Source organism: Poromitra crassiceps (genome assembly GCF_964638095.1).
Source record: "Poromitra crassiceps genome assembly, chromosome: 12".
NCBI lineage: Eukaryota > Metazoa > Chordata > Actinopteri > Beryciformes > Melamphaidae > Poromitra > Poromitra crassiceps.
The window spans coordinates 49,151,007-49,176,510 of NC_139632.1; the positions used below are offsets into that span (position 1 = coordinate 49,151,007).

Below are 25,504 nucleotides of genomic sequence, written 5' to 3' on the forward strand. Positions count from 1 at the left end.
TTTGACATCCAATCTGTAACAGCGATTAAGCAGGATTCAAGATTAGCGAGTTTAGAGCGATCGTCTGGTCTAATTGGTATATAAATTTGGGTATCGTCGGCATAACAGTGGAAGTTAATGCCATATCTACGGAAAATTTCGCCAAGAGGCAGTAAGTAAACTCCAAAGAGTAAGGGACCCAGGACTGATCCCTGCGGTACACCAAACTTCACTGAGGAGAATGTGGACATAATATTTTTATATGAGACACAGTGTGTCCTATCAGACAAATATGACTTTAGCCAGGATAGGGCAGTGCCCCGGATACCTACGTAGTTAGATAAGCGGTCTAGGAGGATCTTATGATCGATTGTATTGAAGGCTGCGCTTAAGTCTAATAAAATGAGAAGAGAGGAGAAATTAGAGTCGGACGCGAGGAGAAGGTCATTGGTTACTTTTGTAAGAGCAGTTTCAGTACTATGGAGTGATCTAAAACCAGATTGAAAGGGATCGAGAAGTTTATTATGCGAGAGGTAGTCAGTTAATTGTGTCGAGACTACTTTTTCAAGAACTTTAGAGAGGAAGGGGAGATTTGAGATTGGCCTGAAGTTGTTAAGAACCTCAGAATCAAGGTTTGGCTTTTTAAGTAGAGGTTTGATTACAGCAGATTTGAAGGAGGCAGGGACAATGCCAGAGGAGAGGGAGCTATTGATAATGTTAAGTAAGGGGGGGCCTAGTATTGGAAGGAGTTCCTTAATCAACTTTGCAGGGAGAGGGTCGAATAAACAGGTTGTGGATTTAGATGAAAGTACAATTTTTGAAAGTGCATTTAGGGAGATAGTCTCAAAATTCGAGAGTATAGTACTCTCGTCTAAGGTTCTAAGGACAGGGCTAGGAGAGGGGTTAGCACCCTTTGTGAGTAATAGAGAGTTGCTAATTTCATCTCTAATACAGATAATTTTACGGTTAAAGAAGTCAAGGAAGTCATTAGCTGTAAATGGAGAGTTTGTATTGGGGGATGGTTTGCGTGTCAAATAGAAATTTAGGATTATTTTTATTAGTGTTAATAAGATCTGATAGGTAGGAGGCTCTTGCAGCGGAGAGCATACATTTGTATTTTAATAGGCTATCACTCCAAGCTAGTCGATAGACTTCAAGCTTGGATGATCGCCATTTACGTTCTAGTTTTCTGCATATTAGTTTTTGTGCGCGTGTATCGTCAGTATACCAAGGCGAGGGTTTTTTAGGGCGACGGATTTTAGTACGTAGAGGTGCGATAGAATCAAGCGCGGCGAGTAGGATTGAATTAAATTGATTTGTGAATTCATTAATGGAGTCGATCCGCTCTGGGAGAGAGGAAAGCGGCCCCGATAACAAATCAGCGAGTTCAGTGGGAGTAGAACTATCGATACGCCGGGCGGTATAGGTATCGGCTAGGTTTGATTGCCGGAGGGGCAGGTCTATTTTAAATTTAATGAGATAATGATCTGATAGTGCTGGAGGGTAAATCATGACTGACAGATCTGAGACGTTAATCCCACGAGCGAGGACGAGATCAAGCGTGTTGCCGTTAGAATGCGTTTGTTCATGAACCAACTGAGCAAAGCCAAGGGTGTCGACTAAAGATAGAAAGGCTTTGCAGAGTGGGTCAGCTTTACGGTTAACATGAATATTGAAATCACCAATGATAAGGATTTTATCCGTGCGGGTTACGAGGTCAGAGAGAAAATTGGAAAATTCATCAAGAAAAGATGAATAGGGCCCAGGTGGGCGGTAGAGCATAACTAGGTAGAAGGCTCCGAGGCCAGCTATATTAGAGTGTCTCATAGTAAGTATCTCACAAGATAGGAGCTTATACTTTTGATCCTGCAGAAGACCTAGATTTGAGTTATAAATTAGGCCAACGCCCCCACCATTTCTTGACATTCTGGCAACATGCGAATTGTCAAAGTTAGGGGGGGAGGCTTCAATGAGTGGAAGAACAACGTCCGGTTTTAGCCAGGTTTCGCATAATCCCATAACGTCAATATTATGTTCAATGATTAAGTCATTGACCAGGAGGGCTTTATTGGTGATTGATCTGATATTAATGAATCCAAATCGAATAGATTTATCATCAATGTTAGTTAATTTAGAGCATTCGATACCAAGAGTAGATTTAATCTCAATGAGGTTGGTGTTTGACGTTTTGAGGGGTGGACGAGAGCGGCGTGAGGGGACGGAGCGACGAAGAGAAACTGTGCTAATTTGAGAGATCGTGGTATAATACGGAGACGGAGCGATGGTGGTAACAGTCGGATTAATAACAATAAGGTTTGGGTTAGGATATTGCAGAGCGTTTATGGGTCGGTTACTAGTAATAGTGCGGCGCGGACGGAGCACAGTCTGTATTGGATAAACTAAGTTAATTGAACTAGCAGACTCCATAACCGCACAAGTAGAACTAACAGGCTGTCTAGCAGCCTGTGGCCCTGCATGTTGTGGGTGAAACTGTCATTCAAGGATAGTAGTCTGGGTTTGCCGTAGGCAACTATCCAGGTTTTTTGATAAGGTGCTGGCGCCCAATGGGGTAGGGTGGATGCCATCCATCTTAAGCATGCCAGTCATGCCTCTAAAAGAGGGCCAGTTATCTAAGAATAGGTAGCCCTTATCAGCACAGTGTTTGGCCGGCCAGTTGTTGAGCCAAAACAGCCTGCTAAAAATGTCAGAGTTAAGTGTGACAGGGAGGGGACCAGAGACAATTAATGGATGCCGACTCATCTTGCTAGCAAAAGCACAGGTCCTAGTTATGCTGTGCTTTGTGATCTCCGATTGTTTAAACCTAGCATTGTTGGTGCCAACGTGTAGTATGATGTTATCATGGGTAGCCTGGGTAATTGTCTGTTTATGGCTGTTTGTTAGCACCCTAAGAGTAGCTTCAATGTCGGGTACTCTGGCCCCGGGCAGACAAACTATCTCGGCTGGTGTGTTAAGCTTGATATTGCGGGTTATAGAGTCTCCAATCAATAGAATAGAGGGTTTAATATTGTCGGGCGGAGCGGACGACGCAGCATGCTGAACAGGAGAGTTAGCAAGCGGCGTGAATCTATTCCGGACCTCAACCGAAGTGGTTTGTTGGGAAACGGGCTGCACAGCGGCGGGCTGTGCACGTTTAACGCCACGGCAGCGTGAGACAACTGTAAACCCATCATCCACAGACTGTGGGGCCAACGAGACATTGGCCGGGTTGTTCTGCTCGTGCTGCAGAGTAGCATTAACGGGGGCACCAGCTGGACCGCAGCTAGCATCCTCGCTTAATTCACAATACACATCAGCTACTGAGGTACATTGTAAATGATCAGGGAAGTGTAACAAGACTATCATTAGGTGACTGGCGTTTATCGTTCTCTAGTTGGGAAACACGGTTTTCTAATAGATTAATCATATCTAAGAGAGAGTGGATAGTAAGAATTGGATCGATCTTACCCGATTCGGGAGGGGGATGGCTGGCGTTAGCCATGTCAGGAGCGTGTCGTAGTGCTGCGGCCAGAAGCAGCTCACGCCGTTGCGGTGCCCGGGGACCTGGGGCCTTGGGAGCAGAGGCTGGTAGCCTAGGTTGACGCCGGACCAGTCCGGGCCAGTCCGGGGACCTGAGGTCATTGGGAGCAGAGGCTGGTAGCCTAGGTTGACGCCGGACCAGTCGCTCGGATGTTGTGGCTAGTTGTTGTGCGATGAGGACTCGGGATACTGAGGGAGCTGGTGTTGAAGTAGTATCAGGCAGCAGCTTGAAGAAAACTTCATCATCCGAAGGAAATGAGCGTGATTCCACGGATCCACTAAGCGTCGTCGTGTTGAATAGTCCCGTAGCATGGTGATTATCCGGGGGGGAGAGCGAGGGCATTGTAAACAGTTTAGCGTTAGCTGCTAGCTGGTGGCTAGCAGCTCTTGTTTACGTTAGCCTAGCAGGCGGCTAGGCTAACGTTTAGCGATAGAACGGTTGTTTCAGATGTCCGCGGATTGAGAGAGAAGAGTTATTGAGTAGCGATGTGATATCGCAGGCAGAGAAAAGATAAGATAGCAAAAGGTAGGCGAGGAATTGGCAAAATAAGTCGTAATAGGCAGAGCTGAAAACACCGGTATCACACAGCGTCGCAGCGTTGTGACGTCACACGTGAATGTGTAGATTACGTGTGGTTCTGCCTGAGGCGACTTCCGTCAGTTTGGCGAGAGGCACACACACACAGTGTGTGCATGTTTGTGTCAGGTGTGTGTGTGTGTGTGTGTGCACGTGCGTGTCAGGCAGGCAGGTCTCTGCGGGGTTTGCTTAACTAAGATTAATTGCACCTAATCCACTGTGCCAGGTGGAACATGGACCACGGTGGGCGCGTTCACACACACACACACACACACACACACACACACACACACACACACACACACACAATCGTGCACAAATAGGCACAGACTTCCCATTATAGCCCCGCCGCTGAAAATTAGCCCTGCACCTCTCCTGACACCCCGGACCAGACCTCAAATCGATACCGCCATTTACTCCCCAGCAACACACACAACACACAACACACACACACACAACACACACATTTATCAGTGGCTCGCGCCGGCCGACAGGTGAGCGCGCCGACGGACAGAATGCCGACAGACAAGCTCCCCGCTCTCCAGCACCGCCGGCTCACCTTCACAATACACATGAAGAAAGTGGCTGTCCTCCTTCCTCTACAGCAGTGTTTATCAAACTTTTTCAGACCAAGGACCACTTAACCCAATAAATAAAAACTCTGGGACCACCTAACTCCCAAAACATCCCCAAAAGCAATAGGCCTACTACTTCAACTGTAAATGACAGATTACAGGCTAATTAAATGACAAATAGCATTAAGGCTGTACAATTAATCAAATTTCTGGCTTCCCACAATTATGAAAGCAAGATAACCAATATAAAAAATATATACAATTTATTTTAGTCCATTTACCTTTTTCTTTTTTTTACATTTATTTCTCCTTTTCAGTTCAAATCTATTCAAAGTTCAAAGAAAGTTTTTTCAAGTTCAACAAATGCACAATGTTGCCAAAGTCAAATAGGCTATCTTTTGCCATCTTAAAGTTGCATTCAGTGATGTTTTGGTGTTCAAATAAGTGTTAAATGGCTCTATATTCTGACAGCAATCACTGAAATAGTGTTTGGTCAGTAACTTGGAACTCCCAACCCCCGCTCTACTCTGTCTCTCTCCTGCATGCGGAGTGGACGTATCTCTGCAACCGTAACTCATAGAAACTCGTAGCTGGTGGCGTTGGATTCGGGGTGAAAAAATACATATAGTCCATAGCAGGCATCGCGATCTGACCTTCCGTTTCCCAGAAAACGTAACATATCTCTGATTGGATAGTGGGAGGGGAAAAAAAGGGGGAAAAAGAAAAATCTACTCGTGGACCACTAGGGGGCGCCCTCGGACTACCAGTGGACCACTGTTTGAGAAACACTGCTCTACAGGGATGGAGATGAGAGAAGCTACAAAGTGAAACGTCACTTCCTGCTTTCTCCCTGTACCAGCGCTGCACTTCCTGCTTTCTCCCTGTACCAGCGCTGCGAGAAATATGAATGGCGGTGGACGGAGAATAAGGTTACTTTTTTGATCCCGTTTGAATTGTGCCACGGGGTGCCAACGCTAATTTTGTCAATTTAAAACCTAACTTTGCATGTCAAGAAAGTCCCAGTTTGTCGACAAACTGTTGCAGTAGAAGTTATAAATCAGAAAGACTACACAGTAAAAACTCCTGGGCTGTTTGTGTAAACATATAGTTGGTCTATTCACCTGGGTCAAGTATTCTGGGCTAGCTGTGGTACTATAAACACACTCTTGGGCTGCTCATAGCCCAATATGATTGGGTAAGAGGGCTTTAAGGGGGTATTTTGCGGTTGGACATCTGGTTGGGCTACTCTGGCCCATGTCCTGGTCCATTCATTTTCCCGCCGGCCCCTCAGTCCAGTGGAATTTTCTGGAAGCAGCAGCTTGTCTCCCTCCTCTCCCATATTAAGAAGTGAGCAGGATTTTACGGTAGGTTATATGAATACCTATTTATATTATTTTTAAATAAGTTGTGGTAAAAGCATGAGCTCAGTTCACTGATGGCATCATGGGGGATTTAGTGGCTTTCATTCTGTGTGTAACGGGATGTAGAAACACACTTCAAGGCTGCTACATGTCCAGGAGGCCTGACAGTAGCTAGCCAGTAGGCTACCCCCTCCCTACTGTAACCTAGATCCGGGCACTGCTGTCGACTCAACACAGCTTATGTGAAACTGCCATGGGTGTAGCATTACATAGCATAACTGCTATGTTTTTAACTTTATGTTACCGGTTCGCATGTTGTGGAGTGGATGGGAACTCTGTGGGTTCGGCTCCACGGTAAAAACAACAAACAAAACAGCAACACATACGTTATTGAATGGATTTTTGTTTATCAGAGAGGAACAAGGCAAGCTAACTAGCTAACGCTAATTTTGGCTAGTGACTGACTTGTCTCTAAAAAAAACGAGTGGACAAGCTTTTTTACTTTTGTTAACAATGGTGATTCTGCCCTGCAGTTGGAGACTACCTAATGCTACAGCAGTCCGAGATGTCTTGAATGCGGTTATTTGAGATGGGTGAGTAACATTAGCCAATTTATAATTGCAAGAGGCTGATGTTAACGTTAGCTAGCTATGACAATAAATCGGGTGGGGAGTAGATAACCTCAGCCTTTAGCAACTTTGCTAACGCTAAATGTTTAGCAGTGATTTTATGATCTAGACGATACAAACAAGGTATTGATCATATAACGTTATGGATTGTTTTCTGATCCAAGGAGTCAGGAGGTGGGAAGACATGTTTTAGTGGAGGAAAAAACAGCTGCAAGTAATGTATTTAACGCTAAGTAGCGCTACCATCATGTTCAATGAAGCCAGCCTTCCCTATTTGGCTGGCTAGCTACAACATGAACGTAACTGCAAGGAGGAAACTCTTTAGGATTATTATCAATCCCGTTTTTTGATTTAAAGTTGGAGTTGGTGGAAAACCTGGGATTGATGCTTTTTGGCGTGGAGAGTGCATGGTCATGGGCCAGGAAGTTATCCACATCACCACATCAAGGTAACGTTACGTTATTAAAAATATTCTGGCTGGCAGTGTTTGTAGCTAGTGCATGTCAGTGACATACAGTATGCATCTGCCAGGCTGTGATGCTGTTGAAGTTGGTTGTGTGTGTGTGTGTGTGTGTGTGTGTGTGTGTGTGTGTGCTGCGTGTGTGTGTCTGTGTGTGTGTTGCGTGCGTGCGTGCGTGCGTGCGTGTGTGTGTGTGTGTGGATGATGTAGACTAGCCTATATTTTGGGGATGGTATGGACAGATATTTGGTTTAATGATATGTTGTGTACAACATGGACTTAAGCATTTGGATGTGATGTGCCCCCTTATGACATCACTGATGACATAGTCAGTGTGTGTGTGTGTCCCCTTATGACATCAGTGTTGACATAATCAGTCTTATGCCTCTGTGTGTGTGTGTGTGTGTGTGTGTGTGTGTGTGTGTTTGTGTGTGTGTGTGTGTGTGTGTGTGTGTGTGTGTGTGTGTGTGTGTGTGCGCCTGATGACATCACTTCCTGCACGAGTTGCACCTCGGGGCGAGCTGCAGAGTGAAGTAATTGGCGGCAGCTGGCATTTTTCGGGATTGGTGGTGCCGAGCAAACCCGAGGGGCGAAGGGACACAGACGGGACCACAACGGGGGGAAACAGCCCTTGGAGTAAGCACAGGATCAATGCTCTCAATGCATCAGAAAAGGAGAGGTCATCTCCTAGATCCTGAATCCTTGCGTGTGAGTAATCTGTTAGCTTGGCCAGCTGACTCACTCACCTGTTCTCTCCCTTCCAGTTTTGGCTGCCGAACGAGCCGTCATCGTGGAACCCTGTGGTCAAGATAGGACTCCCGTTGCTCGCCATCCCCATCTCCAAGCGCTATCCAGCGTCTCCAGGCGCCATCTCCCTCTCAAACGCTATCTAGCGTCTGCAAACGCCATCACCATCTCCAAACGCTATATCTAGCATCATCAATGTCATCGCCCACGCAGGACGCACAGCCAACACGCCGCAGGTAGGTAAAACTACAGTATACAAAAACTGCTTTGATGTAGTAATTTTACAAAGTTTCAAATTAATTCCTGAATTTTCTTTTGTTAATAACAATCTCATGAGTAATAGTTGTTTGTCAAATTGTATTTGCCATAAAAAATGTTTAGAGTGATAACACGTTATAGACTAGAGGCTATTTTGCACGGATACAGTATATAGGTGTGCCTTGAGATTTTGTCTCGCCCCTTTGGGTTCGCAAACCACTGCCTGAGACAACATATTACTACCGTTTCAGGCACCTCAGTTGCAGCTCCGAACTGTGCCCTCCCATCCCACCAGTTGTGACCCACTCTGCATCCTCACTCAGACTCAGGAAAGGCCAGTTTGCCGACCTGGCTGCCACAATCAGGTCCTGGGAGGACGACCTAAGCCACCCGCCCATTCGCAAAGAGAATGCCCAAGGGAAGCCTGCTACCGCCTGTGTTCCCAAACTGTCCTCCAGAGACGCCATTGGTAGGTTTTTCCCCCAGTCGTCTTATTCCTCAGCACAAATGGACAATAATGTTATTTCTGTGTCCGTGTCTATTTCAGTGAATCAGATTTTTATTCATTACTTTATTATTACTTATGTTAACTTTATAATAGTTTATTTGACTACCAGCTCTATTATGAGAGCACAATGCTTACTGATGCATTTCATAAACACTGATAAACTGTATACTGTACAACAGGCTAGACAGACTGCAGTTCTGCGGGGGTATTGCGAGAAAAACGGCAATAGGTCTTTAAGCTTATTATTATGTCCATTAATTTTGCCTAATGTCAACATTGTTTGAGCATAAATAGCCCAATCTGCGAACCCAGAGTCTTTTTCGGCACGTAAATAGACTCTGGGACAGCCGTAACTTTTTTTTAGGATTCCTGTACAGTGCGGATCTTCCGCCCGGGACTTCCACTTCCACGCAGCGGTGCCTTTTAAAAACATACATTGCGTCGCTTTTATTTTGAATACTAAATGTCAAAATGTGTATATAATATATTCACTAGCGTTCAGGAACGGAACTCTTATATTCACCGGTACAACAAAAGTGCACTGCGCGGAGGCAGAAGTCCCGGGCGGAAGATTCACGCTGTACAGGAAGCCTAAAAAAAAGGTACGGCTGTCCCAGAGTCCCAGATTGTGAATAGCCTAACCTACTTACTCATAAACTGTAGGCACGGAGCATTCCTCCTGTTGCAGTCGTGGATCGTATAGGCTACTTTTTTACTTTCACTTATGCCTTTCACCTTGCTGTGTGAGGTGGTTTCCTCTTTTCTTTTTTTAATGAATGAGCTGAGCTTCAATCTGTCTTCCCGCGGGGACTTTTTAAGACAGATGTCGATTCGGTGCTATGACTACCTCCACTGGCGGAACGAAAGGCGTAACAAAATGACACTCTATTACGTTCCTGTGACTTTTAGACAGGAGGCGAGGCGTAACGATGCCACAGTGATTGCGGCTTTCACAGGCTGTGTAAAAGGGTCTTAGGTCTGGAGTAATCTCTGGGCTTCTGCAGCCAAGCAAAGACCAACAGATGTAGCCTATAGAGGGGGAAAACACCGCCTACCTCAAAACTTCACAGAAAAAAATAACAACATTGCAACAAAATCAGCATCTGTGTATGAATTTCTAAAATCCAATATAACTTAGGCATAGCATTACTTCAACGTAACACATATTACAGGCACATTGCTAAATGTGCTTGAGAAATTAAATGGTACAAAGAACTGAGCAAGTACAAACAGGGATGCAAACACCGTGCATGGCGATTTTTTTCCCATGTAAATTTAGGTTGGTATTTAGGTCTTTTCCTGGGATGCGTTTTGTGGCAGGCTGATTGCAAGTTCCTTTGCATCTACATTAAACTAAGATATAGATTTTTTTCTTTTAATATTTGCTTGGTTATTTTTGCAGACATTAACATTTTTGGTGGGCTGAGCATTGCTTGTGCCTCCTTTTGGATTCAGTTCTGTTTGATGTCAAATGTCTCTTTTGTGACGTCATGCACGTAGCAGTGTGAGCTGTGGTTGGTCTAATGTGGGGACAGACAGACAGATAAATGCCCTCACTAGCTAATCATCTATCATCTATATTGTAGATCATCTCTGTCCTCCTATCCCTTCACTCTTCCATTCTCTCCTCTTTTCTCCCCAGAAGATGCAATGTACACTGAGCCCTGGGAGGAGGACGGTGCGCCTTTGAAGAAACAGAAGCTTCTGGAGCTCTGCAAGTTCAAAAGTGGAGACGAGTGTCTGTACCAGTACCATCACTCGACAATGCAGTGCAAGTGAGTTTTTTAACAAACAAAAAAGGGACAAAGGCATTTTTTTTTAATCACTCAAGGCATTAGACTTAATTTAATGTGGAGCTAAATTGCTTAAAAAATTATTAATATTTATGTCTTGTTTTTCTTTCTGTAGGACTTTTCCCACCTGCAAATTTTGGGATAAATGCCACTTTGTCCATCCGAACATGATGCAAGGTGCACCAAGCCAGACTGTCCTTTCACTCATGTCAGTAGCCACAAAAGCACAGTAGCCTCTCCGCCCAGGCCAGGTGAAGTCTCATTCTCACTGTGACTAATACTACTACTAACCCCTGGCTCTTTGTCAGGAGATCACACATATGAGATCACACATATGAGATGACACAGACTCATATTTATGCCTCCGCTGGCGATAGCTGAGCCGGAGGCATTATGGTTTTGGGTTGTCTGTACATCCGTCTCATGTTCGTTAACGCGATATCTCAAGAACGCCTTGAAGGAATTTCATCACATTTGGCTCAAACATGCACTTGGACTCAAGGATGAACTGATTAAATTTGTGACCTAACAAATGCCATTTTCTACCTCGTTAACGCAATATCTCAGGAACGCCTCGACTGAATTTCATCACATTTGGCTCAAACATCCATGTGGACTCAAGGATGAACGGAATACATTTTGGTGGCCAAAGGTCAAGGTCACTGTGACCTCACGAATGCCATTTTCAAGCTCGATGCAATCTCTCAGTAACGCCTGAATTTCTTCACATTTGGCTCAAACATCCAAGTCTGGACATGCATGGATGTCGACTGCTCACTTGTTGGCGGAGGCATATATCCGCAGTGCGGTCGTTCTTCTAGTTAGAAATGTGTGTTTTATTCCTACTCATGCCTTCACTCAGGAAAATATACGAGCATTGGAGGGGAAAAAGTGCATTCCAATAAATGTTTTTCCTCTTGTCTGTTTGCTGCCCAGTGTAAACGCGATGGATCTACCTTCTACCACAGTCACCACAGCTGTGCCTCCGAGACATGCCCTGAAGTGGACTAAAACTCAGAGCAGGTGAGCAGAGCGGGGATAATGCAGACAACCCAGTGATTTCACCATCATGGGGAAAAAGATGACAACGTGCCAGACGTGCCATGTTTCAGGCCACGGCATCGAAACAGTGACTCTTTGATGGAGGCTGTAGATGTTTGTTTCAAGACTTTCTTTGTGTTTGACATCAATTACACCAAGCGGTGCCTCCCCACCTGGGAATTTCTCCAGCATGCGGTGTATCATATTGACGGACATGAGACCCCATCTGATTCTTTAAGACAAGTGTTTTCAACCTGCACCTATATAGATATAGATATAGATATATATATATCTATATATAGATATAGATATAGATATATATAGATATATATAGATATAGATATTGATATATAGATATACATATTGATATATAGATGTGTGTGTGTATATGTGTGTGTGTGTTAAAGCAGTGATTCGTAACCTTTTTCATATCAAGGACCCCTAATTCAGTCCACATTAGATTTACAGACCTTAGATGTACACTACAGAGATGTACAGTCTCTTGAACTCAAATCTGAGAATGTTTTTATTGTCAGATATCATTTTGTCCAGAAGCCCATGACGGTATGTAGGTAGAGAGAGAACAGAGAATCTAATCTAAATACTTGCAGTATTATACTTTCTCTAATTGTGTCAACGTCTTGTAAATGAAATAATGCTGAAGTTTAACAATTCATCAGTTATAACTCCCTCAAGGACCCCTGGTGGTCCCCAAAGCCCACGTTACAAACAGATTGATACATTTAATTTTTTTTATACACTGATTTTATGCTATGCTTATGCTATTCACTGTTTGTGTTTAAGAAGCTGTTCCATCAACTGGTGTTTTTATATACAGCCATTTTGCAAGATACTGAGGGAAGTAGATATACTGAGATTATATGCATCCAAACCTGAGCAATGTGATTTGTTTGTTGGTTTATTTAGCCTGCCTGTATACACAAAGCCACATTAGAGGTACATGGCGTTGTGTGTACCCTTGTGCAGCTGTACATTTTGTAAAATGTAATTAAATGCACATTTACAGTGGCCTTTTTTGTATAGTGTGTTTGTATGATTATGGGAAATTATTATTAATCAAACAAAATAATATTTGTAATAATAATAATAACAATAATAATAGTTATATAATAATAACTATTATTATTATTATTATTATTATTATTATTATTATTATTATTATTATTATTATAGCCCAGAATATGGGTAATGTTTAACCCAGCAATAAAGTTAATTTCACTCAAGGTTGGGTCAAATGAACACCCCAGCAAATAGCCCAATGTATGGTTAATATAACCCAGCAATAGAGTCAATGTAACTCACTAGGTGGGTCAAATGAACAACCCAGTATTATGGGCTAAATAGTAAAACCCAGCACCTGGGCTAAATCAGCCCACCATGTGTCCTGTCCAATAGTGACCCAGGGGGGGGGTTAAGGTTGGGTTGTTTTTTAGCCCAGTAGTTTTAAGAGTGTACATACACTGTTTCACTTTGGCTCTCTATGCTGTTGACATTAGTATCCATGCTACAGTCTGCCTGCAGACACATGTAGCTTGTCTGTGAGTTCCTGCACTATAAATCCATAGAACAGGCCTGGGCAATGCAATGATGTTGATGATCATCTAAATGTAGATTGCCTTGATATGAATATCGTGTTTTTTGAAGACACAGTTTCAGAGGGTATCATCCGTTACAACACACACATTCAACAGTTGCAGTCCCGAATCAGCACTGGTAGTGAACTGCTCTGTGTGACTAACATTCCTTCTCGTTGGTAGCAGCATTTTCCAGCACCGTGCAGCAGGTTAAAAATAACAACGGCTCCGAAGACGTGACAAATATTGCCTGGTGGTAAAGACATGAAAACCTATGGAAACTATTACTTTGAAGACTTTTTGACCTTTGGTTTCCTCAGCTTTCACTTGAGAATAAAAAAGTAGCCATTAAAACAGCTGGAATAATTATTCGATGTATTGAACAATTATGGTTATATGAAACATTTGACTAATATTTTTGCTAGGGTTGTGTGTGTGTGTGTGTGTGTGTGTGTGTGTGTGTGTGTGTGTGTGTTCGGGGTGGGGGTAACAGGAGCACGATCCTGCAGCGAATCGCTGTATCGTCAGAATTAGTCTGGATGCACACTTAACACGTTCACTGCCGTCGACGAGTTAGCTCGTCAAAAAAACAACAACGGTTGACTGCCGTCGACGAGTTAACTCGTCAAAAAAAAAAAAAAAAAAAATTTGACGGTGGGACGTGGATCAAACCCTTTTACATCTCCTATAAAAATATGGGAGCTATTGAATGTGTATAACCTATTTTACCGACCCACTAAGTGGCGACAGTGCTCTCCAGACTAGAGAAAGCCGAGCAAAAACAGCAGGAAAAAGCGTGAGGAAACCATTCTCATGAAAATGGTTTGGCGAAAACCTGATCTGCCTGTTCTATCGAATTTCACAAAAATGCATTTTTCTCAGCTTTCCTTCTCAGACGCTGAAACCATGCTGTATTCAACTGCTAATGCCTACTGTACATAACAGAACATGATAAAAACTAACTCTTTTAGACAGAGAAAGCACACATTCTATTAGTTATTTTGAGATATTTTGTGTTCACAAAGTCCTAGCAGAAAATAATCCTCGGCTCTTGAAAGATGAGCCAGAATCCTCAAAAAAAACCTTGGCAGAAGCTACCTACTGTATTGGAAAAACTGTTGGCAGTGAAATGTCTGCCGACACTTTTGAAACGGTCGCCGACAGAAATGAGGACTTGAGTCGACATGTTCAAGTGTGGGCGATCAGTGTCTGCTACCTGGTGAAATGTCTAGTGTCGCTGACTACGTCATAGTATCGCACAAGTCTGATTGGCTATATAGACAGTATATAGTCGGCACGCGCTTCACTTCCTTGTTGTTCCCAGAGCGAGAGGAGGTGAGTTGTGTGGTTGTGTGCTGTTTATATGCGGCTGCAGCCAAGTACGTTACATCTTGCCTCCGAGGTGGTTTCACTGTGCATTTCGTTCCCTCTCTTGTCTGCAGCTGCTTATAGCGTTCGAGTGTCACATGACCGTTGAACCGAGGCGAACGTCTTCTGAAGTATAAATACAACACCTTGAGCGACACTTTATTTTTCGTCTGCAACCATGTGCTGAGCGACACTTTCTAATAACTATAAATTTAGCTTTAGCCTCCAGCTGGTAAATGCAGCCCCCCCCCCCCCCCACACACACACACACACACGCATGCACACACACACACACACACAGCCCCATAGACACACACACACACCTGCTTACATACAAGATAGTGCCATCTTCCCATTCTCTCTCCTTTTTTACTTGGCTTGTCTTTCTGTTGCTCTCTCGCCCGTTTCTCTTTCCCATACGGCCTCTCTCCTCTCAGGCGCACACACACTCTTTTAAACACCCATTCATTTGGTCTCTCTCCAACACACACACACACTCCCATTTCCTGTCTCGTTATCTCTCGCACACACACACACACACACACACACACACACACACACACACACACAGACACACACACACACACACACACACACAAATGAAGCGGCGCTAACAGAATGGGCAGACTCATTGCCTGTCTGGCCCCTGGGTCTGGATTGATTGATAGGTGCGGTGTCTGGGCTGCAGAAAGGAGTAAGGAAAAGCAAACGCTCACCGTGGCTTGATCATATTGTTAAATTGGCTATTCTGTGGCTAATGCTGCAGCTCGGTCCACACTGTATTACTGGCCGTCTTGCAGGAGGTCCTGTTGTTTTTGAGGAAAGAATGTAGGGGGTTGGGCTTCTTCTGCTGCATTCGTTTAGAACTTGCAGGTCGCAAATTGCCACTTGTTGCTACTAGGAAAAATCAAATAAAACGCTGTCAACTCGGGAGTTCCTACTCGCAATCGCAAACCCTCAGGTATGATTTTTCAACCCATAGTTGCACCATTTGACATAATTTCAACATGGCCACCCATTATTGTAAAAAGATTGTATGAATTAAAAAAACAAACATTTTTGGCACATTTTTATTTTATTTTCAAGAATAGTATGCGTTCACAGGGTATCCGCGGGGTCTTGAAAAGTAGTAAAAGTTGATCAATCAATTTAGGGAAAATGAAGGCCCTTAAAAAGTCTTAAAAAGCTAATTAGCCAAAGTGTTGCCACTGTATTTTGTTGACAAATTATTTAGGGCTCAAACTCTTCAATTGGTTCATGTGCTAGAAGGGGGGTGCTGACGTCAGACTTTATGGTTGTCAAAGCTCGCGTCACCTGTCGTATTAATAATCTACAATATTACATTGAATACAATCTGCCGTTAGCTTGGCTTAGCTACGTTTGCTAACGTTCGTTCTGGCTCAAAACGACGCGATAGTCACTTTTAACCAGTTCGAGTTACGCTCTTTCAATTTCTTTTGCTTATATGCCCACCAGCTTTGATATCTGTTGGCTGGTTATGCTGATATTTATATCAATATGTGGCTTCTGGTTGAACGTTTAGCGGGGTGGAGGCAGCCATACTGTTTCCGGTCTGACCGGCTGGAAGGGAGACGAAGATCGTATTGAAGCAAAATAACTGATGTGGAGGCTAAATGACGTCACATCCGTTTTGTTAGCGTTCCATTTGCAGAAAACTTGAGCTGGGAAGTTCACTGTTCATTGGTCAGATCCAGTCGCTAGCCAGGCTAGCCATTGTTAGCAATAATAGTTGATAACATGGCATTTCGCGGCATTTTGCGCATACAAACACTGCAGCCTCATGTCCACACAGATAGAAGTAGGCCGTGCTGTGTGTACAGCTGATTTAATGAGACACAAACAAGACAGAAGTGCTAAACAACATTACTACGATTATAACTACTGTTGTTGCGTGGCTCAGCCATCTTGGATTTTTGAGGTCGGGGCTGCTGAGGCTCCTACGAGTTTGGAATGGGAAATACCAGCTCTGGTGACGTCACTGTCCCACCATGACCTTTGAAGTCGTAAGATTACCATTTCCCAGTGATAAAGGAATGCACGATTATCCTTTTTGGACAACAGTGCTCCAGCCATGACGTCGCAGTGGAACATCTTACCAACAGACGAACTTTGGTGCAAAAGATGGTGACGTAGTTGATGACGGCGCGTGCAGCTTTTCATCTCCACTGTACAGCAGGATTATACACAGGTGGAAAACTGACTGGAGGGCAGCTTTAATCGCCATTTGAGAGGTATTACATTTTGTAGCTATTGTGCTGATGGGGTTAAATGGGCATATCATCGTCCAATATCGATCGCAGGCCCCTCAATTGAATTCAATATTGTATCACGGCAAACCTTATGATATCAACAAATATCGTATTGTCCAAATAATCGATATAATATTGTACAGACCAATAAGCATACCAATTCCAGTAGTTGGTTAAACCCATACATTTAAATGGTAATGTTATTAGCTGTTAGCACTGTAGCCGATGCCATCCATGGTTTTGCGACTTGAAGTCTTGAAGCTCGAACATGCGTAGGTCGGAGATGATGACGCATTTGCCACTTTGCCACCTCGCAGCATTAAGCTAGCTTGTTATTCAGGCACCTACTTCTTCTGCAGAAAAAGTCTCCCCCTGATAGGACCTACGTGGAGGCGTTGTGTTTTTGACCCTCCAGAAACAGCCATGTTGACCCCAGGTGGGTGCTGACCCATAGTTCAAGAAACAGAGAGAGTGAATCATTGAAAAGCACAGGTAGCTGCCTCATGCTGTTACCTCACCACCACTCTGATTCTGATCAGAGTTGATTTCAATTTCAATTTTCAATTCGTTTATTTGTTCGATAGAGGACAGGTGTACATTAATGAACATTTAAAAAAAATGTAAATGCACGACAATTGCAGTCACAGGACTGATTTCCATTGTTAGTCCCCCTGCCCAGGCTTAGAGTCATGGTAGGGGTAAAAAGTAACATAGTGCAACAAAAATATATTTAAAATGTAAACACAATACAAAGTGCAAGTATGCAGAGAAATGGTCCTGATAGGGGGGAAAGTAACTTAGTGCAACGAAACATATTTAAAATGTAAACACAATGCAAAGTGCAAAGTGCGAACCTGAGATTAGAGCTCTACATAGCTAAGTACAAAGTGCAAAGTACAAAATATACAGGAATATACAGTCTGATACTAAAACCTGAGTTTGGGATCAACATCCAGCTAAAAAGTAAGATCTACAAAGAAGACTTACTCAAACAGATATAAGATAAAAAAAATAAAAAAAAATACAGAGATACAACACATACAATACAGTATAAACATACTGTTCTATTCCCTAGTGATGAGTACATAGTTGAGTGGACTTCAGCCATCTCTTCACTTGACCCTTAAACATGCCTAGTGTTGGGCATTCCCTTATGGCCGACGGAATTGTGTTCCAGAGTTTGCCACCCTTGACAGACAGAACTGTCTGGCCAAAGGTGGTGCGCCTGTATGGGATAACACAATCGCCTCTAATTGAGGCTCTGGTGGTTCTGGTTGTGGATCCAGATACAGGTCTCTGATTGATGTACTCATTTAGCGGGGGAGGGGCAAGGCCATTTAGTACCTTGAAAATGGTGCACGTATATTTAAAGGAAATTAAGTTATTGAAACTTAGTAAGTTGTGTTTGACCAGGATGTTACAATAGTGGTAGGAACGGTTTTTTTTTATCAAATAATTTTAGTGCTCTCTTATAGAGTGACTCAAGTGGCTCATCAATATATATAAATATTATCATTATTATTAAAGGAACACTCCGCCCATTTTCAACCAGCTTTGTATCATTAGAACATCAGTAGTATATTTTATTTATTTATTTATTCGTTTATTGAGCAGGGACAAATGCATAGAACATTATTTCATATGACCTACAAAAGAGATGTCATGCATACAGGTTTCTAGCCAAGGCTAATTTGCAACCCCTGTCCCTGGTTAGGCCTTTAAAACAAAAGTTCAAGAGAAAAATTAAAACGGTACCAAAATGTTAAAAACGAACCATATAAAACAGAACAAAATAAAGACAAAAACAAAAAGCAAAAACACAAAACAAATAAGGACAGAAAACTAAAATAGTACAATACTAAAAGTCAATGTTCACAGGCTTGTTTCAGTTTCAGCCATTGTTTTGCTTGTGTGTTAAATACGGTGAGTTCTGTCAATGTTTTTATTTCTGGTGGTAATGTGTTCCATAATTTGGTACCTATTACCGAGAAGGATGACTGTCCGAATGTTGTTCTGCGTTTCGCTGTTCTACAGTTCCCGCTTGCTGCACCCCTAGTTCTAATACCACCGTCTTGTTTGTTTATTAACTGGCAAAGTATCTCTGGAGCAAGGCTGTTCACACATTTAAAAATAAGTTTTAAAAATGAGAAGCCGACAAAACTGTCAAAACTTAGTAAATTATATTTATTGATAATTTGGCAATGGTGCCATCGAACAGGTTTCTGGTCCATTACTTTCAGTGCCTGTTTATATAATGACCTAATGGGTGCCAGTGTTGTTTGGTTAGCCTGACCCCAAACGGTTATGCAATATGATAAATGGGAAAATATCATGGCATGCATGTACTGTTGTGCTGCCTTAAGGGGTATATAATGTCTAATCAGGCGAAAGCAATTTAAATTGGTTTTGACAGTTTTGCACAGCTTCTTCACATGCCTACCAAACTTAAGTTGAGAATCTAAAATAACACCTAAAAATTTAAACTCGTCTACTTGATTTATCTCTATCTCATTGATCTTTACTCCATAATTTTCGTTGGCTTTCCTCTTAATGGAAAAGCACATCGACACTGTCTTCTTATAATTCAAAGTCAAATGATTATTTTGGAGCCACTGTGACACACCAGACATTTCTTTTGACAGTATTTCCGCTGCCATCTGAGGAGTTTTTGCAGACACATAAACAATTGTGTCGTCCGCATACATTTGGCATTTGGCTCTTTTGCAATTGTTGGGTAAATCATTTATATATAAACCGAAAAGTATGGGGCCCATAATAGAACCTTGTGGATCAGAAACTAGATGACGGTTTTGAAGTCATTCATCTAGTTTGACAGTTATTTAGAGTTGATTTGAGTTAATGAGTTATTAATTTGAGTTACTGTGGACCAGTGATGTCACTGGTCCACACTTTAACACTCAATAACTGTCAAATTAAATGACAGACTTCAAAACAGTTTACAGTTTTCTGATATACTACTGATGTTCTAATGATACAAAGCTGGTTGAAAATGGGCAGTGTTCCTTTAATAATAATAACAATAAATAAATATTTAAATAATTCTGATAAATGGTTTTGTGCCCAATCCACCCCCCCCCCCCCCTTCCCTCCCCCAGGACAGTGAATTGGGCACTTGAAATGCCAAATAAATAGGTTACAATATTAAAAATAGACAGTGTGCTGATTGGTGAAGTCGAATTTGGCTTTGGACCCAGGTCCATGTTGCTTACTGTGTTACATCGCAATGGTCATGTCCAGGGATGCTAAGTAGTCACCCCTTTTGATCCCAAAATAGGAGGATTTCGGAGTGGTTTTATATCTGCTCTGGTGTCTGTCACCTTTTTCGCTCTCCATGAGTCCATGAGGTCTGCCTCCACCGCAAGCTAATGACCATTGATCATCATCGTCATTGGATTCAAAATAACACAACCCAAATCAGTGTCTATGATTTTATTGGTAAAATACGACAATATATAGAGTGAGGAAATGTAGGCGCAGCTATATTTGGATGAGATAGAATATTACAGGCACATCGCCAGAAACGCTTGAGTAAGCAAAACACCACTAAGAACTAAGACTGCAACAAAGTGGAAGCTATTTAAAACATGACATATTTCTCCAGTCATCGTTAATATACTGCAATATACTGGAATTATTGAAATGCGTGTTTACATATGGGCTCATCTCCCAGTGTGGCTGAGATTTGCCTAATGTCAAATATGGATAGGAGCTTAATCCATATAATCCTTCTTGGAATATGCCTTGACACACACTTGTCTTTCTTGTCATCTCTCCGTTCCTTTGACCACACTCAGCACTTGTAGGATTTTTTGTGCATTTCCTTCTCGTCTCCACAAGCCACCACTGCTACAACTCCATCCTAGGGGAAACACTGCGAGTACATGACATGGACTCTTTCTCTCACACACACACACACACACACCTCCGTGTTGTTGTTGAGCACGCACACACTTTTTTTTCCTATTTCAGATCACATCCCTAGGTATTCAGTCCACCTATTTAATAATGTATGCAAAAAAACAACACATTTATTTAGTTTTTCACATTCATAACTGTAATCTACAGTATGCTGACGTCAGTCAGCACTGTCAAATTTCTAGCCCATTTCAACCAATCATATCACAACATGACAGCTGTCACTCAATCTTCATTTCGAGGAGAAAATTCTGAGCAGGCAAGATGGCTGCCTAGTGCCTGTAACCTGGGCAGACTTTTCTAGCCCATAGATGTTAATATGCTTGGCCAATAAGTAACATACAAAATAAAACAAACGATAATGTCTTCATTTAATGTAGAATGTTAACTCGCATTCCATGAATAAACTTAACGTAACGGGCAGCAGCACTCTAGGCCATGTTCAGACTAGGAAGCCAAATCTGATTTGTGAACTTTAGTGACCTATTAATGACTTTATCTAGATTGGTTTTATGAGTCTGGACGCTCCAAGTCTGATTTGTGTCACTTGTCCCAAACCACATATGGAGGTAGTTTCCAATCTGCTTTGGACTGATGTGACTTCAGTGCCGACGCGCAGATCCACCAAATCTGATTTGAACGTCACTCGCAACTCGTCATCAAATGCTTCTGTGCAGGAAAACCACGTCACCAACGTACGTATTTACTGACGCCCACGTCGTTACCATAGCAACCCATGCAGATAGGCTGTTTTGGTCTGGACACACAGATCCGACTTGAGAATCAGATTTGTGGCAGTGCGGACACTAACCCAAATCAGATTTGGGAAACCAATCAAGATAATGATGATTAATAACTTTATCAGCAAATCAGATTTGCCTGTAATGTGAACATGGCTTAAGTGAAGAGAGAAAAGCCAGCACTCCAAATGTCCTTTCATAGGATTTAATAGTTCCTCAAACCTGGGCAGCAGCAACGAACGTTTCAGTCAAAGACCTTCCTCAGCGCTGACCCTGCGCTGGCCCTGCACCCACTGAGTTTTGAATCCATTTTGAGTGTGCTCGCTACCCGTGTTTTTCCAGCAGCACTCTAAGGCCATGTCTACATTACCTCGTATTTGATGGGTCGGCACTTCGTTTGCACCTATTGTCCACACTAGCTCTATTGTTCTGAGCATCAAGCCGACAGTATCTGTCTGCTGCACTTGCCCCCAAATCACTAAATATCCTCCCCTGCTCTGGAAGTAACATTTCTTTAGGACAACTGAGCGATGATGCTCTGTTGATTTATTTCAGACTGGGTTTTTGGATTATTAACACACCCAAACAGCTGGATAATGTTTACTACTCTCGTCTTAATCATCCATGTTCACATAGTGTGGCGTGCCTGACCAAGTTGGTGCCCTAGGCAAGATTTTTGCTGGTGCCCCCCCCCCCCCCCTCCCCCAAAGAAAATATAATAAAAATGATATCGCAGCTAATCCAGCACTGCAGTGCAGGCTCAGAATCGCTCTTCCCCAGTGGCGCTGGAAGTACTTTTAGGTTTTTATGTTTTTTGGACTTTCATCCATATTTAGAAGAATATTTAATTTTAAATTAACATTAGGATTATACTGTTGTGATGTCATTATTCAGTATCTTCTCCTTTTCTCACTCACTTTCATGTAAGCACCTGCTCTCCCTTTAGTCGTTTTACACTACAACAGACAGAAACACAGGCATAAACACTGAATTTATTATTATAAACCAGATTATGATGAAAATCAAACACTTTTGAAGAGAGAGCGTATGAAATAAGATTAGAGCTGGGAAGCACAAACTGTTTTTTAATGCATCTTGTTGGTGGTATAAACACAAGACAGCCAAATCCAACAATTTCGAAAATCCATTTCTTGCCACCAGGGGGTGCTGCAGCACCCTCAGCACCCACCTTCCAGCTCCTTCCCCTACTCTGGGAAAAAGCTCAGAGCAGGTAGAAGGGGGCGCGGCCGCGCAGTGGGTGGGGTGGTATGGATTAGGGACCATGGTGAAAGTGCTGCAGCCCGGGCAGCCAGAAAGCCAGAATTAGAAAAATGATTTCACTATTATTTAAAGACTTAAGACGTTGTTCTTCTTATTTTTGTCTACTATTGTAAAATAATAGTAGGCCTATTATCATGAAAAAGTATTTGTAAAAAAAAAAAAAAAAAAAAAAAAATCCCCCCCCCCCCCCTCTCTGGCGCCCCTAGCGGCTCAAGCGCCCTTAGCATTTGCCTAGTTCGCCTAATGGACGGCACGCCACTGCTTCTCTCTTTGAGTTGCGTCAGTTGTGTCAGTTCTATAATAATGCAACCCTGAATTACTTGAATGCTTCCATTATTTTGGCAGCTACCTGGGTTCAAATTAACTTAGTGAGTTGGTTTGAAATTTTTGTATCAATGAACTAAATTCAGTAATGTTCAGGTTATGGCAGCCCAATTGTTTTCATTGTTACATTGTAGCCTATAATTCAATACAATTTTTGTTTTTGTAGACACCAAATGCCCAGCAAAAGTAGTTTAAACTAGTAAGTATATATATATATATATATATACTTATAAAAAGCGGTCGGTGGGCGGGGGGGTTGCGTAAATTACAGTCTACCCACTTCTCCAGGGACCACTACACCACTGCCTACCTGATGATGAGGTGGGCCTGTGTATCATGGGTAACCACAACCACTGGGTCATTATTGACAGATGATGAAGCCGTGTGAGTTAGCTTGTCGAAAACATTTGCATTTCTCAGTTTGTACCTATTTGATGCACTTTGTCTTTGTCTGTTTAGACAAATTGCTCGTGTTTCCCACCGTTGCTAGTGAACGATTTATCGCACTTATGACAACGTGAATTGTCAGCATCAACTCGAGTGAAGTACAACCAGACTTTTGATCGCTCCGTTCTTTCTTAACGTGTTGCGGTGTCTCCTCGGCTCAGCTGTCTTCCCTTCAGTGTGTGTGTGTGTGTGTGTGTGTGTGTGGTGCCCGCTCCGCCCGGCCCCTCTCCTCTCAGTAGTCAGAGGATCTCTTTTCTCGTTCGGAAATCTCAAAATCACATCACAGGCATGTCTTACGGAGTTGGTGCGATAAAATGTGCAAAACACAACCCGATCTCCCAAAAAATTGTAAAATAGCAGCGTTTGTGGACAAACGTTGCTATTTTACAATTTCGGCTAAGAAATTGTAAAATGGTAACGTATGTGTCTACAGCGGTGGGCGTGGTTTGGGCGTGGTTTACGGAGATTTTCTGTTTCTAACCCCTCCCCCTACTCTAATCCTAACCCTAAAATCTCAGAACGTTACTATTTTACAATTTTCGAGCCGAAATTGTAAAATAGCAACGTTGGTCCAAAACGTTGGTATTATACAATTTTCTGTGAGACTGTGTTGGCAAAACAACGTTTATGTAGCAAATAAATAGGAAATCTATTTTTTTTTATTTCTCCAGTACCGATAAGAGAACCGTTAACGTGAAAGCATATTGATCCTCCGGTATCTCGAAACCCGGCCCCGGGGCCCGTTTGGTACCGGGTCTCGGTACCCATCCCTAGTGAATGCTTTCCCCCCTACGCACCAGCAGTGCAGGCGCTTCTGGTTAAGTAGGGCTGGGTATTGGCAAGGATCTCACGATATGATACGTATCACGATACTTGGGTCACGATACGATTGTATCACGATATATTGCGATGCGATACATATTGCAATATATTGCAATATTCTACAGAATTTACTCAAAATTAAATAATAGAGCTAAAGATACAACACACTGTGTACCACCCAGGTAGTATAATAATATGTACATCACTATACTGATAAGTTTAAAATTTAGTCAAAACTACTGAGTGTTGAGTGTTACTGAACGCATCGATATGGGAAATATCGATACAGTATCGATTAGGGGTGGGAATCACCAGATGCAGAGGCCTGGCATGGCATGGCCTGCAAAAAAAAAATATATAGTATCGCGATACTTGGCGTCCAAGTATCGATACAGTATCGGGAAATAAAATATCGCGATATATTGCCGTATCGATTATATTGCCCAGCCCTATGGTTAAGCCTACGAAAATGCGTCATCCCTGCGGTACTCCATTCAGATTATCACAACCGGCTCACGGATATTAGCTGGCAATTTCCCCATCACAAGTCGCAACCACTAGGCCATACAAAATCTATCCAGCTTCTCTCTCTCTCGTTCTCTCTCTCTCCCTGTCTCTGTATCTGTATCACACATGATTAGCCATTCTCCTGTGAGTTCCTTATTACATAGTACAGTAGTTGGCTGTCTTCCTCTCCGTTGTTGCCAGTTGCTAAAAATATTTACCGCTTTGTTTACAGCACACATTGAAAAGTGTAGCACTGTCCATCTCCAGGGACTGTTTTCTGTCACCGATGTACCCACACACACACACACATACGCACACAGCCAAACTCTTCTAGCCACCAGTGGCCGTGTCACACACAGTCACACAGTCTTTGGCTCTTGGCAGCACAGCGGTAGTCGTTGGGTTTTGAACAAACACGGGTAGAGATCCCTCTGGCATTTACAAGGCTCTGCGCTCTCCTATTAGATCTGTGCTCGGCTAGCCAGCCTGCCGGCCCGCCGCTGGCCTGTCGTCTCGCTCAGCCATCGGAGTCTTTGTTCAGGATGTACAGTCAGTAGTAGTATGCCTTCTGTCTCTCTTTCTCTTCCTGGCCTGTCCTGCAGATTTACCTGTCTGTCTGTCTGTCTGTCTGTCTGTCTGTCTGTCTGTCTTGCCATTATAAGTCTGCCTACCTGCTCCTGACCTAGATGGGTAGAAAGCTTTGCCTCGTCACTCTCCTTCCTGCCTTCAGAACATCTTCAATCCTCTTG

At 42.9% G+C, this 25,504-nt stretch overlaps 1 protein-coding gene and 1 pseudogene across 2 annotated transcripts in view; one reads left to right on the forward strand and one right to left on the reverse strand.

Annotated features, from left to right (window-relative positions):
• The window catches only part of LOC310786564 (histone H3.2 pseudogene), a 383,278-nt pseudogene that overhangs the window by 313,570 nt on the left and 44,204 nt on the right, over positions 1–25,504 (reverse strand). The window lies entirely within an intron of this gene.
• On the forward strand, positions 7,917–11,451 carry LOC310786968 (uncharacterized protein; the record flags this gene model as incomplete). Its single annotated transcript, XM_083648298.1, has 4 exons — positions 7,917–8,101; positions 8,375–8,592; positions 10,274–10,406; positions 11,361–11,451. The coding sequence occupies exons 1-4, from the start codon at positions 8,061–8,063 to the stop codon at positions 11,449–11,451; spliced, it is 483 nt and encodes a 160-aa protein (XP_083504424.1). The 5' UTR covers positions 7,917–8,060.